Source organism: Lagopus muta, chromosome 1, assembly GCF_023343835.1.
Source record: "Lagopus muta isolate bLagMut1 chromosome 1, bLagMut1 primary, whole genome shotgun sequence".
Classification (NCBI taxonomy): domain Eukaryota; kingdom Metazoa; phylum Chordata; class Aves; order Galliformes; family Phasianidae; genus Lagopus; species Lagopus muta.
Genome location: NC_064433.1, coordinates 60418637 through 60436674, shown reverse-complemented (window position 1 = coordinate 60436674; position 18038 = coordinate 60418637). Strand labels below are relative to the sequence as shown.

The 18038-nt window shown below is 39.0% G+C and overlaps 1 protein-coding gene across 17 annotated transcripts in view; it reads right to left on the bottom strand.

Annotated features, from left to right (window-relative positions):
• CACNA1C (calcium voltage-gated channel subunit alpha1 C) overlaps nucleotides 1-18038 on the bottom strand; it is a 479128-nt gene that overhangs the window by 385950 nt on the left and 75140 nt on the right. For all 17 annotated transcript variants that reach the window (XM_048945500.1, XM_048945488.1, XM_048945383.1 and 14 more), the window contains exon 3: nucleotides 16617-16722. In XM_048945500.1, coding sequence (XP_048801457.1) covers nucleotides 16617-16722 — 106 coding nt within the window. The remainder of the gene's footprint in view (nucleotides 1-16616; nucleotides 16723-18038) is intronic.

The window sequence follows — 18038 nt, the reverse complement described above, 5'->3', positions numbered from 1 at the left end:
TAGAGAACAGTTTCAGCATTACAAGTCCCAGCTACTCATAATAATTCATTGATCACTTTTCTTTCCTTCCTCCACAAACCAGCCAATGATTAACCATGAAACCATAAGACAGCAACAAGAAAATACCTTGGCTTCTTCCGGATTCTAAATTGTAAAGTTCTGAATTTCAGGCTTTTTCTTTCCCACGCCTGAACAAGGCTTCATCTAACCCACTAGAATGCCTCCAAGAGTGACCATAATCAAATGCCAAAGGAAGACTGGTTACAGAAGAGGCATGTACTCTCCCAGTCTTTGTCATGCACTCTCCCAGTCTTTAATTATTTTCAGCTTAGGGGATTTCCTGAGTCTGATGCAGTTTATCAACTTATGAACCCCCAATGGAACTCTCTTCCAAGTTCTTTTTCCCTTCTCCCCTTGAGTTCATGTAAACTTTCTGTATTTTTACACAAGAGTCATACTTTATACTAAACCTCTTGATTGTTCATGAAGTAAATGTCAGAGGGGAATGGTATGAAGAATGAGTCATTTCTCTGTCCTGACTCAACTTTTGTATGGGAATGCTTTCCTGTGAGGTTATAGGGAATAGGAGGTAACTGTTTCTCCTTGCACAAGTCAGGCAGATCCCAAGTGCAAAACTTAATTTTAACAAGCTAGCAAAACAAAAAGCTTTCTTGAATTCTTAGAAGTGTGTTGGTCAATTTCCATCTTTAAAGTGTATGGACTTTTCTATGATTCACTGAAAAAAGTAGGATAAAAATGAACTTTTGTTCACTGAAAAAAAAAAACCATCACTGAGGAGCAATAAAAATTCTACCAAGAACTGAAGTCTACTTTTCAGTATCATAGTCTAAGCTTATTTGACATAAATAATGTCTGTGTTCACAGGATCAGTCTTAGCATGAAAAAATTAATGTAAGGGGTTATCAGAACCATCATATCTGCTTCATATAGCACACTCTATACAAGCTCAGATGAAGTTAGAATGCATGTTTTTTCAGAAAAAAAAAAAAAAAAAAAGAGGGAGACAATGAAAAGATTTTAACTTTCAAGCAAATAACATCCTTGTAAGAAGACAGTGCTTTGGCTTTCCTCCTTTCTCCCTCTCCCCATTCTAGTGCTCCATGATGGAAGCAAAGACAAGTATTAATCACTATATGACATGAATGCAAAATTGTCCCTAAGAGTCTGGCATCATGCCCAGGTTTTTACTCACTCCATGACAAATGCTGTTCTCTTCAGCTAGAATTTATCCAGCCTCATCAATAAATACCTTGAGCTTCATTTGGTCATTTGATGGACATGATGAGACTAGATTCCAAAACATTCAGGACTGTGTACAGAATTTCACTATTCTAAAAAATGTGGCAAATATCCCTAAGCAGGAACAATTTTTTTTTTTTTTTTCCTGACATTGAACGCCTGAATAATCCTTGCTGGCCAGTCATAACAAGAGGGTTTTCTAAAACGTGTTGTTTTGTTTTACCTTCCCCCTGTACATTACTCTGTTAGCCATTTTCCCCTTCGTGGTTTGTTTTACAATCACCACTTTTCTCACCCATGCATGATAAGGGAGAGTATATTCTCATCTGCCTCTTAGGAAGCCAGATCTGGTTTTCACAGAATCACAGAATGGCCAGGGTTGGAAGGGACCTCAAGGATCATGAATCTCCAACCCCCCTGCCACATGCAGGGCCACCAACCTCCACATTTAATACCAGACCAGGCTGCCCAGGGCCCCATCCAACCTGGCCTTGAACACCTCCAGGGACAGAGCCATCCAAAACCTCTCTGGGCAGCCTGTTCCAGCACCTCACCACTCTCTTTGTAAAGAACTTCCCCCTGACATCCGACCTGTATCTTCCCTCCCTCAACTTAAAACCATTTCCCCTTGTCCTGCTGTTATCAACCCTTTCAAAGAGTTGATTCCCCTCCTGTTTGTAGGCTCCCTTTAGGTACTGAAAGGCTGCAATGAGGTCACCCCAGCAGCCTTCTTTTCTCCAGGCTGAACAAGCCCAGCTCCCTCAGCCTGTCTTCATAGGGGAGATGCTCCAGTTCCCTGATGATCTTTGTGGCTCTCCTCTGGACCCTCTCCAACAGCTCCCTGTCTTTCTTGTAGTGGGGGCTCCAGACCTGGACACAGTTCTCCAGATGGGGCCTCACATTTCTTGCTTTTCCATCCCAGACCAGATGATCTAAAATAACAGTTTTTTAGTATGGCAAGCGAGTACAACACACTCAGTGCCACCATCAGTCTCTCCTGCTCTTGAGTCCAGTTAAAATGTTTCTACTGATAACAGAACAGAATAGATACAGAATTCCTTCCGTACAATGTGGGGCTCCAGCAGGTAAGACAGAAGATGTAGATAGTGCCAAGTGCAGGCAAAGAAACAGCAAAATAAACACATTTTTGCAAGCTGTTTAAATGAGACTCACCAACTGCTATCAGTTTGAATGCTTCTGCTTTTGCTAAAGGAGCAAAATCTTAAATGTATGTATCAGAGGACTGGGAACTACTGAACAGTGTATGTTTCAACACAGTCAGAAACAAAGGCGTATGTCTGGGACCAAAGAAAGTAGGCCAAACTCATCGAACTGTCATGGAATATTGCATAGCAACAGTTCTTCAGTGTGGCCTCCCAGTCATGAACAAGGTCTTGCTGACCACAAGCATATGGGCCAAGTTTCTGGAGAAGATGGCTCGTAAGATTCTAGGATGTCAAAGAAAAAACAGTGAACCAGAAAAGAATTATCAGCTTTCTATGACAAGCTAGAGAGAGCATTGGTGAGAACATGCTCTAATGTCTCTCCTTCAAAAATAGAATACTCATCAGGTGATTCAGATGAGTATCTTCATGAGGGTTAAGAAAAAAACAAAAAAAGCAAAACCAACAAAACACCACACAAGAAGTATCAGCAGAAAATAGTGAAAATATAGAAAAGGTTATAGACCTTATAAAGATAATCAAGGTATGACTCAAGCATAATGTTCATGGAGTGAGGAAAGATGTTTTCATTCTTGATGCAAATTTATAGTAGTAGAAGGACAATGTATGAAGAGAGTAAAAAATTCTCCTTTCATATTACATTATTCCTTAACAGTTTTAAACTAGAACTGAAATTGTCTTTACAAATATCTTTCCTTGAAAGATGAATTACTGAAGATAACGCCTGAAATTACACTATCAGTAGAAACAAGACTAAAGCTGATCACCATCTCCCACCTATAGTCCCTTCCGTGGAGTTTGGCTCCCAATTTGAGTTTGCACTCACCTCTGGATCCTGCAGTGGTTGAGTTCATTTGGTCTCTCCAAACTCCCACGGGGTCGGACATACTTTCAAGAGGCCATAGGCCACTTTATTTTAAGCAGTTCAATGAAAGAGGAATCATTTTCAGCTCCCTATAGATTTTCATGCTTTCAAAAGGCCAAAGGCTCTGCCAAGCCCAGTTTCCCTTCTGAGCTGGAATGGTAAAGGCACGTCAGTTTCTGTAGCCAAAGGCACACAGAGCACAATATGGATGTCGCTGGAGTTAGCTGCATTCAGCCCTCTGCTCCTGTGACTATATGCGTATACGTAGATGCATCGATTAGCAGCAATTTTCAACACATTCCTAATCAAAGCTTAGAACAGTCACCCATGAGACAGCAGTGAAAGGCCTTACCTGCTCTGCCATTACATCTGAAGCTGAACAGCCTCCCCTCCTGCCAGGCTGTCAGGCAGACCTGCCACCCATCCCAGGGAGACAGAAGGGAAGGTGCAAGGAAGAGGAAGAGGCAGAGGCACCCCTCCTACACACACAGCTGCTGCTGTGTCTGCACACAGCAACGAGGAGAAGCCTCGAGACTAGCCTGCTACCCGGAGCGTCTGTGTCAGTGTGAGCATGTACTTTTGTTAGAGATGGGGAATGACAGGAACAAGGCATATCTCTTACAACTGCACAGCCTCTCTGTGATGGGTATTGCTATCAACTCAGAAGCATCCATTGCTCAGGCCTAAAGGCAGATCTCTGAAGTGGGATGCAGCACTCCCAAAACTGGCAGAACCATGCTCTTCTAACTTCTACTTCAATGTAGTATCTCAACAAAGGCTTTTTTCAAGACATACTGTAGAGCTAATGATTCAAAAATCCATCTTTGTAAATTATTATTCTTTGAAGAAAAGAAAAAAAATGTTTAAGTTGTTATATTTTATCATCTGATGAAAATTTTCTTTGAATTCTACTCATAGAGCCATAGAATGAATCATATAATGGTGTGGATTGGAAAGGACATCAAGGATCATCAAGTTCCAACTCTCCTGCCATTGGCAGGGTTGTCAGCTGCTAGATCAACTACTAGATCAGATTGCCCAGTACCCCACCCACCCTGGCCCTGAACACCTCCAGGAATGGGTTACACACAACCTCTCTGGTCAACCTGTTCCAGTATCTCACCATTCGCTCCATAAAGAACTTTCCCCTGACATCTAATCTAAATCATCCCTCCGTTAGTTTAAAACCCCCTTGTCCTATCACTATCTACCTGCATAAGAAGTTGATTTCCTTCATGTTAATAAACTCTCTTTAAATACTGGAAGCCCACAATGTGGTCTCTTTGCAGCCTTCTCTTTTTTCCAGGCTGAAGAAGCCCAGTTCCTTCAGCCTATCCTCATAGGAGAGGTGCTCCAGCTCCACACCCTTCATGTGCTGGGGATCCCAGACTTGGACACAGTACTCCAGCTGGGGCCTCACGAGGGCAGAACAGAGGAGGACAAACACCTCCCTCACCCTGCTGGCCACCTGTCTTCTGATGGAGCCCAGGATACCGTTGGCCTTCCAGGCTGCAAGCGCAATAGAACAACATCAGCACACACATGGGCTAGGAACCATGCTTGTTCAGGTTTGGATAGTGGAGGGATGGAAACGACACCATAAAAGACACCAACTGTGTTAAACACACGCTTTTCAGTTAGTGCCATGGCCCAACAATATTACTTGCCTACTATGGAAAATGGAAAATGACTTCAGTAAATGAGATGAACAGAAGAGGAAAGCACACAGTAGGAGCTTGAATACAAACTGTGAAATCTCTTCCTTTGAAAGAAGGATAAATATCTTTGTGGTAACCTTTTACATCATTTTAATATAAAACTAAAAGCAAACATTTCCAAAAGGAGCTGTCAGCCACAACTGAATTTATTTCAAGAGATATTTATCAGAACTCTTTCTATAGTTGTATCAACACTTTCTTCTCTCAAATAGTGCATTACATTTTCTCTAGATTAGCTCCTGCTTTTAAAACCCTTAAATTTCGTATCTCTCATACCTGGATGCATCCTCTGTAAGACCACTGCTATCAACATGCTCAGAACTTTGCAGGACTAAACACTGTAGGAGTTACAAATATTTTTAAGCCATATTCTGCCTTCTTTTTCATTCACTCCGTAATGCTTCCATATGGAAAAATCATCTGAATGACTCAAACACTTTGTCATATCTCACTGCCTCTGGAAGGCTAAAATGTTCAACTTTGCTTCATCTGGTTCTTCTTTTTTCCCTATGGGCCATCAAATACATACAGCAGTCTGATGCTTCAAACTGAAAACAAAACAGCAGCAGTACTGGTTTTATCATAGGAATAATAGAACATTGAGACAAAATAAATCTGATATTAATATTCATACCTTAGGTTTTTTCATATCTGAGAAAGATAGAGACTGAGACTGGGATGTAACTCTCTAAGAGTTGTACAGAATGTGTTAGGTGTTTACTTTGAGTAAACAAAAGGTACCACTGAAGCTCAGACTTCTATAAACAACAATATATTTAATCCAAGATGAAACTATCACACTCCTGAGAATGATAAAAGTTGTATTATTGTCAAATGTAGAATACAGTGAAAAACATTAAATAAGAAAAGAGCTATAAAAATGTCAGTGACTTGATTCACAGCTAAGAAAACTGATTTCAGGTTGGATAAGTGAATAATAAATCACAGTTAATTATTTATAAAACTTACTATACAAGTTAGTTGTTTTAAAGGAAATGCATCAGCTTCTTGCTGATAGAGTCACTAAGACTGGAAAACACCTCCAAGATCACCTAGTCCAACAGTCCACTTACCACTAATATTTCCCTACTACCTTATTACATCTAAATGTTTTTTACCTCTTCCAGGGACGGTGACTCCATCACCTTCCTGGGCAGCCTATTCCAGCACCTCATCACTTGTTGGGGGAAGAAAATTTTCCCCAATATCTGCACAGCAGGTGCACATTCAGCCCAGGATATCTACATCCACATGCCAACTGTTACCACCTGTTCTCCTTACTTTGACGTAGAGTGCTGGCTTTTACAGAAAACATCAAGTGACAGATAGAGAACTGCCCAGTTTCTGCAGTTGCAGATGATTACTCAGTATTTGCATAAGCAGATGCTTAGTTAGCTTCTAGGGCTCAGGAGGCGCCTGAGGTATTTGATAGGAAGCTAAAAACCTGTTTTCTTTCATTTTGTTGCAAGGTCACTGGTGACTTCGAAGAGCAAAGGCAGCTGAATTTCTTATTCTACAGAAAAATTATCCTTAATAGTTAAATGCCTCAATATATCTGTCAATACAGTGCTAAAAATTGTATGTATTTGAGATCTTAGTTTGCCATTGTTGTGATTCAATGTTAACAGCTAAAGGAGGTGAATAGGTGCTGTTCATTCTCTATTCTTTTTATTTTATCTTGCAGTCTTTCATCTCACCCAGCTATTCCTGAAGGGCATTAGTGTGTCTTTTATTCAGATACAGACATTATCTTGATGACTGTAATGAGCAGAACCTTTCTGTTTGTTTGTTTAAATACAAGTTCAGATTGTGAAACAATTATGCAAATAGATCTTAATATTTTTGTGCTTTATAATCTCATTTAAACAGGGATTTTTGTTTTAAAGTTACTGCAACAAACACAAAGGCCATGCAATGATAACACTTTTACAAGTGGCTGTCTGTGAATAAAAATCATAATAAAATAACCTGTACGTTCCACTTCGGTGTGAGAGTATGTAGTAGAAACAATATATTTATAAATATGCATTAAAAAAAAAACATTCATCAAGCTTCAGATCAAGGAGTAACAGTAATACATTTGCCTAATCTGTTACTAACTAGAAAGTACATTTCAACATGCCAGATGAGGATAATCATATGCAAAAATGATTGTGTCAGTTTCTAATGTAAGCTACAGACATTTTTACAAGCAGTGCACAAGAGCAAGCCAGCATAAAAGGAAGAAATGCAAGACCCCAACCTCTCCATCAGCGTAAGTTTATCAGGATGGCCTGAAAAACAGTTGCACAGTAGCCAATACAGCTAGCTGGGGAACCATGTACATGCCACTTTTAGAAAGATTATATTACGGGAGTCAGCATCTGCTTCTGCCATTGCCAAATTTAGTCCATGTGGCTAAAATTGTTGCCACCCCTGTCACAGAGATGAAAAAACAGTGGTTAGAAGTGCTATTAGCACTCCAAGTAGGTAACAGTTCCCAAGGAGCAAGTTTGCTCCTTGTGTCAAAGGATTCTGCAAGAGACCCCGAGATCTGTGGCAGGGGGTTGGAACTTGATGACCCTTGGGGTCCCTTCCAACCCAAGCCATCCTATGATTCTACGATCTGCATGGATAAAACCAGTGTGAGGATCAAGACCACAGTTTATGTCATTCATGGATAAGAGTTTACAGGTATAGATTAAGTAGTTCAGCCAAGCAAATCAAGATGGCCCAGCCCCCTTAGCCTATGTTTAGGTGCCACACAAGTCACTAAAGATGTCTTATGGAGAATCTGCTGTGTCAGCTTCTCAGCATCTGCCAGAAATGCAACTGAAGAGATGTTAATTAACATTTTCCTGCTGCTTACTGGAAGTCTTTCCCTAACTGGTGAATGCTCAGCATTAAATTCTTAACAGAAAAATAGCATTAATAAGTACAGGCTCTTCATGGTTAGAATAATGAGCAGAAAATAATTTGTTCCATTACTTGTAAACAAACTCATTTCTAAAACTGTCCAGCAGTTCTCAATGGAGAAATTCAAGGATGGTCTTAGCTTGCTTTGAACTACCAGCTGTCCATCATTCAGCCAGAGGAACTGAAGAGCTGCTATGACATTTGAACCCTCTGATTTTAGGAGTTAGAAGACAGAGGAAAAAATAGGAATTGTTCCTAAGAGGAAGAGTCAGTCAAAACTTTGACAGACATACAAAACATTTTCTTCCCTTCTGGCACTTCTGCCCCTTGGCAAGCAGCACATCCATTCTTTTCTTTCTAAGGCAATTATTAAAAGTTCTTGGGCTTTTTTTCTAGTTTACACATATTCAAAGAGTATCACTTTTAAATTCAATGATTTCATAGACGTCAGCTAAGTCTGAGGTTCCAAATGTTGTTTGTGAATTATATACAATAAATTAGTGGATAGATTTAATTATGCAAACTCCAGTGAGGTCAATGGTACGTTTGCTTGAATAAGAAAAAAACTGTAGTATACTACAAATGATACATGAAGGATTCTAAAGATCCTACACAAAACTACTGAATTTCTAGGCAGAGATGCTTGTTCCCAATATCATTAACAGGATACTGATGAATTCATAAAAATCAGTCTAACCACCCATGGGCTTACAAAGGGATAACGATACTTCCACCAAAAAGACAACGCAAGTAGTACCTGCCATTTAGGGAACGTCCACTGTTTTTAGAAGATTGTTACTTTTGTAAGGACAGGAATTAAAGTACAGTGAAAACAACAACACTTAAAAAGTCTCTTATTTGGCCTGCTTCCACATTTTCCCTATCGTTCCTGAACAGCACAACAAAAACAGCATCCCACAGCGAACATGAGGTTTATAAGTAGGAATAACTATCACTTAAAAAAAATTTTGAATACATACTTGGTAAGTCAGAGGTTTAGAAAGCTTTCATAAAGAAATCATAGAAATAAATGAAAAATAGTAACCAGGCTGTCTAAAGAAATGGGATAAATCACTGTTTGGACTAAACTGATAAACTTGTCATCAATCAGAACCAAAGTTTACCATTACAATTTTGAAATACATTACCTCAGTACATACAACCTTCCTCAAGCAAATATTTTGATGGGTTTGGACTAGTTTGCATAACAGAACTCTTCCTTCACAGCTACTCTTCCAGATTCCTACTGTAAGTGAATTGGAGTATCTATTTCTAACGATCTTGTCATTGTCTATACAAAGGTCCCTCCTCTGCAGCAACTCTAAATGAGGACAGTCCTCTTCGGATAGTCAGATTTTGCCTCAAAGCATATTTTTCTCTTTTATATCCTATCCAAAACCTACTTTTTGCCTAGGTCTGTGTTTCTTAATCCTTCTCCTTACTACCTTATGTGCTGCATAACACAAATGGACTTTATAGCACTACAATATTATATATAATTTATTATTTATTTCTGAAAGCCTATTATGACACTTTTCAATATCTCATGATTCAGTGAGGCACTTTTATATCTTAATATGAAAGATAGTAATGGAGCTGATCTCCAGCACTACTTCTGTAAAGGCTATCCAACATCTAAAATTATTAAGATACTGTTCTCAGCTGCTTTTAATTGTGTTAGACTCAGCAGTTAATACAATAGTTTTCCAGTCTGATTTCTGCCTCTGGCTGAATATTTGTGCAATATTTCAGCCAAAACAGTTGAACAATATCCATTGTTTTTATCCAGTCAAAAAACCCTCAACACCTATTTTCTTTAGTGACAGTATACTTTGCAATAACGTCATATGAACAGGCAAATTAGCAGTCTTTGTGTCAAGGCTGCATCTTTTGTGTTGTCTTCCCACTTAAGTTTAGCCAGATGGGCTCTAAAAGCTCCAGCTGCACAGGCTTTGCAGAGACTTGCTAAAACTTAACACCCAAATTGTCAGTACAAACATTAATCTGGCATCTTAAGGCTTCTGCAGACCAGAATGCATGTGTCATTTCCACAAAGCTGAACAAGGGCTACAAAGGCTTACAACATCTAATCATTTAGTAACTGCTCTTAACCAGTTGGGATCAAGGTGGAGTAAAGCCACTGAACTTCAAGTTGGGCTTGCTCTCTCAGTATTTCTGCCACTGGCACCCAAACAGAACTGGAAGGGACACTGCTGACTTCAAAAGCAAAAGGACTAAGGCTAAATCAGGGACAGAGTTAGAGAACAATGCACTGGGAATGGAACTGGAAAAGGAGAAGGAGAAAGGATACAGAAAGAGCATTGGGATTGCTTAGACACTTATGAATTGAAAGGAGTATAAGACTAGTCTTAACAAGAGAAATGGTCAGGGATCCAAATCTGAAGACAGAACTGAGACCTACAAGTAATGGATGAAACTACTGTGGAGGGGAGATCAGAGTTAGAAGCACACATATAAAGAAAGGAAAAAAAAGGGACAAGTTTGATTGAAATTTGGCCAGAATAAGGAAAGCAACTTGGCAAAGCAAACATAATGAATTTTAAAAAGGAACGTTAAAAAAAAAAAGACACCAAGATGAGTGGCATCTCAGAGCAGAACAAGAGGTGGTGAGCACTAACAAACACAGGTTGGGTAAGGAATAAAGAGAGGAATAAAGAGCTGGTATAAAGAGAAGCAGGAGGCTGGGACTGACTGGTCCTCGGCAGCAAGTGCTGTGCAGGGCAGAACACTGGATGGCTAATGAGAATAGCAGAAAGGTAAGAAATTTGAAGTATGGGTGTTAAGTCCAGTTAAGGAAAAGAATAGAAATGACAGAAATGAAGAGGAGTTATTGCTCACACAACAATACCTTAGCTGGGGAGAAATCCAGGAGGTATTTTTGGTAGAATGTGCCAGAGATGTCAAAATCCTTTCAGACTCAGGTATAGAACCAAGCATTCCTCTGCTGTGGGCACCCATCTCTGAATCCTGCAAACCTTTCCCAGTTCTTTCTTCACCTGGTCCACAAAGAAGAACTTCTTACTACTGCCAATTACTGCCACAGTGGCAGAGGCCTGCGCAGGGAAACCAACAATTTTAGCTCTTCTAATAACACACGGAGGTATTAAGCTCTGCTTTACTGGATTCCTATCCACAAAGTCTAAGAAATTACACCATTGCATTAGGAATGATAGGAAGGCTGCAAATTTAAACATTCAGAAGTTGCCTCATCAAATAATTCAATACACACAAGCAAATTATGGTGACACGGTCCTGTACATTTCTCCACAGAAATTAAGATCTGTATTGCCCAGTGCAAAAGGAAGAAGTCCTGTCCTACTTCTTATCTATCCTTTCCAATTAGTGGGCTCAAAAGCAATTATTTCTGCCTTAAGAGTCTTTTTTACAGTATTCCTCGTAACACTCTGTGTGATGTAAGGCACTGACTGATTACCTTCACTGTGGAAGCTGTAACCAACTCACTTTTACAGATGGGAAAACTGAGACCACAGTTTACCCAGAGCCCCACAGTTTGCTAATACCAGAACCAGCAGATGGGCTTGAATGTCTTCCTCTCACACTCAGTGCTGATTCTTCCAACCCTGCACTTCAGTGCTGTTAGAGATGCTGAGTAACAACCTCCCCCTGACAGAGATAGGAATTCTGAGGACTCTTAGAAACGTTGCAGCTAAATTCAATCGTATTCAGCTTTCTTAGCATCATACACATCAGCAATTCTCAATCTTTCTTGAGTCCTCACTGATTCTTTTGGAACAGACTCTTTCCTTCTCCTCACTGCAGCCCATTTCCATCCTCATATCCTATCTTCCAGATTTTGTTGCTCATTCCTCACTTTTCAAATCAAATCACCTCCCCCAGCTGTAGTAGCACTGGTATGTGGCCCAAGCTAGTAAACCTGTAACAGCTTATTAGCTTGGTATCCAGCCTACACCACCCTCATCTCACCTCTTTATGTTAGCATATCTCATTTCCTCAGTGGCTGAGAGCTGTCACACAAGAGGACGATAGCAATGACAGCAGAAAACGAAAAGCTTTTGTGTAGCATTCTTCCTTATCCAGAAAAAACATGCTTTCTTTTCTTGACCCCCTCACCTTCATTTTTCTTTCTAACATTGTCTGACTTCACACAAGAGAAACGGTGACAAGTGCAACTGTTTGATATGCTGGCTTCAGAATTCTCATATAGAAAAGGATAAAGTTTGCTATGCCAGTATCCAGAAATATAATACGTGTACATTTACTGTGTCAGTCTGCTGCAAATGCAAAAAGATAAATTTTTCTTTCTTTTTTTTTTTTCTTTCTTTTTTTTTTTCTTTTTTGATACAGGAATCACCCACTGAACTGGATGCTACCAAAATCACCAGCTAATAAAGCAGCCATGCGTCTCTGAAAGGAAAGCCCTCTTCCGTGGCCTGGCACTCGCACCATCTGGCACGAGCAGTAACAAACAAGCACAGATCTCATCTTCTCTTTCACAGGATCCTATTTCAGGTTTACCAAATCAGTCTCTGAATGCGACATCCAATTATAACCTGATATATAAATGCAAGAGATCTCTCATTAAAATTTAACTATTGTATGACGAGATATCCTTCTTGTAGTAAGGAATTAGAGCTAGCCAAACAACACAAGGAGCTTTCTCCTGTTATTTATCCAAGGCACAAGCAACCAGCTGAGTTGCCTTCCACAGAATGTGCTGTAAACGTTGGTCTTAACCTCATTATGTTATCGCCATGCTGTGACATTGACCAGGCTTGTGCCATTTGCAATTGCCAGTAAAGTGACAGAAGCATTTTCCTCTCAGCTTCCTATCTCAGACAGTCTATAGTTTTATTCCTAAATGTACATTATCTCTGTTCTAATGCATAATTGCAGGGATAACAAGCAGAAAGCCTCCATATCAGTTACAGCCTCTCATGCAGGCTAACTTTAATTTCCCTCCAACTAGCTCCAATTTTCCGGACTGCATCAAGAGAATACATAACTGCTCTTTGCACAGGGTCATGCATGAGCTTTCTTTACTTATAAATTTAAGCAAAACCTCAGCAGAGTTGATTAACACCAAAACGATGTTGCAGCTAATACAAATCCCCTCCATTTGTACAAGTTTAATAGTTTTCCAGTCAACACGTTGTAGAAGTAAAAATCTACAAACTGCTGAAGCCAATTTCAAGCTTTTGTTATTACTACATGATATTGCTCTAGCAGATTTCTAAAAGCCAATAGCAAAAATAACTCTAGTAAGCATAAAAATACAGGATCTGGGTTTTATTATACATCTGTGCATCGTGAAAATGAAAGTGCTGCCCAGTCCAAGCTAACACCCCTAGATTTGACATAAATGGTTTCATAATTTATAGCAATTATTATAGGAAGTCATACCTCAAGAAACCAGTCAGTACATGTGTGATTTTTGTCCTAAATCAATGCATAATAGTTAACCACAATTCCTTGCTAAAAGAAAAAAATTACGTATTTAGCAGCAACTTCTGTATTTAATTTTAATGCTGATTACTATGGCATAGCATTGAGTAAGGCTTGCAACTAAAGACAAGGCTTATGAAAATGGAGACGTGCCCATATATTACTGGTTTCTGTACTCACAAATGAATATGCTTCACTGGATCAATGTCTGATCACATCTGTGAAATTCACAGACATCATAATTCTGTATCAAAATATTATTTCATTACTGTATTTCTCCTCTGACAGAAAGGCAAGAAAACACTCAGTTCAGAATTCCTGTCTTCTCTCACTGCCCTCTATTCAGTCAGCTTTTTAAAAATGATTGTTTGAATCTTTATCTTAGACCTAAAACAAAATATTCATTGAAAAGTTATGATGAAACTTCAGAAGAGAAATATTTGGACCTAAAGGGAAAAGCAGCAGTTTACTGGGAAACCGTCACTTTCAGACTGTATAAAAGTTACTATCCATCATATGTTTCCTGTAGATGGTTCCTTTCTGTCTCAGAAAGTTATGGATGGCTCAGGAAACCAGGGAAGTGGAAATATCTGTGGTAGGTTTATCACTACAGAATTAAATTGCAAAATGGAAATGAAATTTCTCCTGGGCAACTAGGAACATTTTGTATAGTTTGATCAGCCTCACACTTCTGCACAGAACACACATCTGTGTGCACTATTAACCCACATGCAAGCATTGCAGACAGTCTCCGTTCCTGTTTCAGATTATGGAGCTCTAGACTTCATGGCTACAGAATGAATCTGATTGCAAAATACATGCTCACAGGTCAAAAGAAAATAATGTCAAGCCAGTATAACAAATTAACAAGAAGACATCACCAACTCCAACTTCTTTCTACTCTGTTCCTTATATTGTTTGGCTATTTGAGAGTAAGGTCTCAGATTTGTGCAGTTCATTCTATTTGGAATAGCTTTCCTTTAAATCTGAGTTTCATCTCATTCCGAAATACTGCTAGTGTTTTTTGACCCTTGTTTCACCCTCTTGCGTCCACATTCCCTCCCTGTTGCTGGTAACTACCTACAGTCCTGTGAAGAGTTTGAGAATGCCATGAAAAATATACACAAAAATTCTGGTTCCCAACAGAAGGAATTATCTGCCAAAATATAACAATCTGAGGGGAAAAAAATACAAAAACAAACAAACAAACGGCAACAACAACAACAATAAAAATACTAGCAAGAGTGAGTGCTGAATTGATTCCAACAAAACATGAAGTATAATTCAATGACTCAGAACAACCATGTCCTGTCATCCACACCTTTTTGAGATCACAGGACCAAAGTCTACCGGGCAGTCAGAGCTCTAGGATTTAACCTATAACACAGAACAGAGTCTTAATTCCACCAAAGCAAACCCCTCCTAGGCCAGTGGATATTAAGTACTCCATTTTCCATTTTTCATTACTTTTTTTCATTGAGGCTCAAAGAATAAATTCCTCGGTTTACTTTATCCCTTTGCTTTTCTGAAACATCTTGTTAGAGCAATTAACTGTGCTGCCTCATCCTCAAGGCAGTAACACTTCCAAAATCTCCTGAGCCTATAATCATTTGGTTGCTTTCTCTGGTTTTGGTTTTAAATCCTACTCACAACTAACAAGGGTATTTTGAGGGATTGAACAAGTGAGGTAAAAAATGCCTCAGAAAACAAACTCAGAAATCAACACAGCTCACAAATTGCATGTATTTTCTAAGAACAGAGCAGTTTCAGTATACCTCATTCAATTATGAGGTTGTTTGAACCCGGTATTAGCCAGAGATCTCATCATTTAAATAAGGAAATACCCACACCTAATTAAGCTCAAGACAAATTAGACATCCTCTGACCTTAACTCTGCTTAATTTTTCTCTTGAAACCTCGCAAGTCAGAACAAGCAATAAACAACATGCTGCCTTTTATAGCCAGAGGAATAATTGAATATGCGATTTTATTAAAATGTACCAATTTCTGAAAGGTGCCACACTGAGATGTTCTAACTGTACACACTGTGGTTCATCACTGTTCAGCACTATATCAGGCCTAGCATAGAGATGGAAGCAAACAAGAGACATCAAACCACAAATTTCCCCAACCCAGACTGTACTTGAAATTAACTGTAAATATAGAGAATAGTTAAAAAGTTAACAATCTCTTTTCTCCTCCTGCTTCTGTTTTTAAACTTCTCTACAGAGTTACTATGGAAAAGCTCTGCCCATAGACTCATTTAAAAAAATAATAATTTGTTCCAGAAAAGTCCTGAAGTTTGCAATTTATTTTACACAACTTCAAGAGATATTTAATCAAATGGCTTATATCCAGAGTACAGCATGGATCATTTTAATTACAGTGTCTGTCAGCCACACTAACTATCCCTACTTTGGAAAAATGGCCCTTATTTTCCTCTTCTGCTTCTCTAAAAATTCTTATGTCTCAGTAAATTTTAACCAAGAAATAACATCCAGCTCTTAAACTTTGGGAGTAAGTTTTCATTCTGATCCAGCCACACAAGTAGGAGATTTGTTCACATATTTGGGAGGAAAAAAAATGTTTTTCTGCTAATTCAGTGAATCGCCTTCCAGAACTGTTTTGCGTCGTCCCCTTACCAAACAGAATTCTTCACTATGACTTCATTCTAAGCCAAAAGTAAACACTCTCCTTTCTCTACCCTAAATTACCAGCATTATCATCAGCAGTGGCATAGGAACAGCTGTATTCCCCCCACAAGAAGGAAAAGAAAAAAACCATACTGTTCAACAAAACACGTATCTCAGTGTGAAATGCACGCATTAATGCACTTCCCAGAAATTAGTCATCTAGCTGTGCTTCCAGGCATCACCTGGCAGTAGGACTGCCTCAACTTCACAATAGCACTTTGAAAGGCAAAAACACCATATAATCCTCAGTTAAAGGATTTTGTCCGCAAACACCTGCAGTTTCAACTTACCAAGCATTTTTGCAGCATGCAGAAATTTGCTAGCCAAAACATCACAAATCCAGCACCCGCACGGTTTTCAGACCAATCCTAAAGCCAGCTCAATTGAAACAGGTGCTCACATGAATAGAGAAGACTTAGCACTCAAAACCAATTTTTACCTTATTATGCTTTCATCTCTGGTGGATATATCTATGCTCTCTAACTTCAGCAGTCTCTCTGGAGACTTCTAAAAAGGACTTTCAAAGGAATAAGATTAGATACCATCAAGGACTTACCAGATTGGAATTGGTGGCATTGGAATCATCTTCTGGAAAGGGGATATAGATAGCTAAGGCCACACAATTGGCAAAAATAGTCAGTAAAATAATTATTTCAAATGGTCTGAGGAACGGAGTTAAGGAAATTGTTCTGAAATGTGCACACACAAATAATAATTAAAAAAAAAAAAAAAAGTAAAAGATTTATAAGAATTCTGTTTAAAGAAAACATTCCAAGCTCCTTATATTCTGAAAAGAAACATATGCCTTTTTAAGTGCTTTTAGTTGCTCCCGGCCAAAAATCTTCCTAATATGTCAAAAGCAGTGTAGGCCAGTCGCGTGCCAGTGTAAACACAGATTTCTTAAAAGTTTTTCTTCTTTTATTTATTTAGATAGCATTTTCCCTATTTTCCTTCAAGTGTGGCTGTACTGTTTTTAATAACAAAAGCCTGTTCTGAAAGGCCTGTCATCTTTCCTCCCACAGTTACTTTATGTTTCTTACTCTTTTCCATCCTCCTTTATATTTTTTTCCCAATCTCTCCCATATCTCAGAGTTAAATGCAAGGGCCCAACACATGTGTACATTCAGGTAGAAAACATTTAAATGATACAATTCATGGGGAAAAAAAGCTTTATCCAAATTGAACTTATATTGTTTATAGCTGTATTATCACTATTTTCTTTTAAATTATTTAATATAGTATTCCTTTTTCTTGTATTTGTATTTCAGCTGGCTTCATAGGCAAAAGAAATGTGTATATGAGGAATGCTAGGGACACCAGGAAAATAAGAGACCCTAATGACAGAAACTACCACCAATTCAAGGCATTACAGCCTGTCATCAATACCCTCAAAACAAAAACACAGCAAAAAAACCAGATTGGATGTTCAACGAACCAACCTTGCACAACCTCTGACGTTCCACCGGTACTCAGCGGAAATCTAAGGGCTGTTTTCTACTGACTTCAATTTGCTGGCAGTGTATTTCTTTTTTATTTTTTTTTCTGTAGACTTCTTAACCTTAGTAGCTGTGAAGTGTCTCCTGTTAGACCAGAGACCAGATTTACAGCCTGTCTATATTTACTTTCCTGCAAGATCTCCCTGGCAGATAGCTCTGGGATAACTCACCAGTGCTCTGGAGGGGAATGAAAAGCAGAAAAGGACCAGAGAATGCAAGGTATAACCTGTGCCACAGAGTGCATTTCAGTGTAAGTTTATCTACCGTGGGATTGGCTTCGCAGAGTTGCCAGATGTCAACACGGTGTGTATGCTTTTGGTCAGCAAACCACCATTCTCAGCAGGTTTTAGCAAAAATAAACTAGAGATCAGGATCTCCAACTGCCTGAACTGCAAGAAATAGACAATCTCAGGCAACTGACTTCTGTATATGTTCATATACGTTCCGTATTTCACATGTAGATGAGTCAAAGGGTTCCAAAC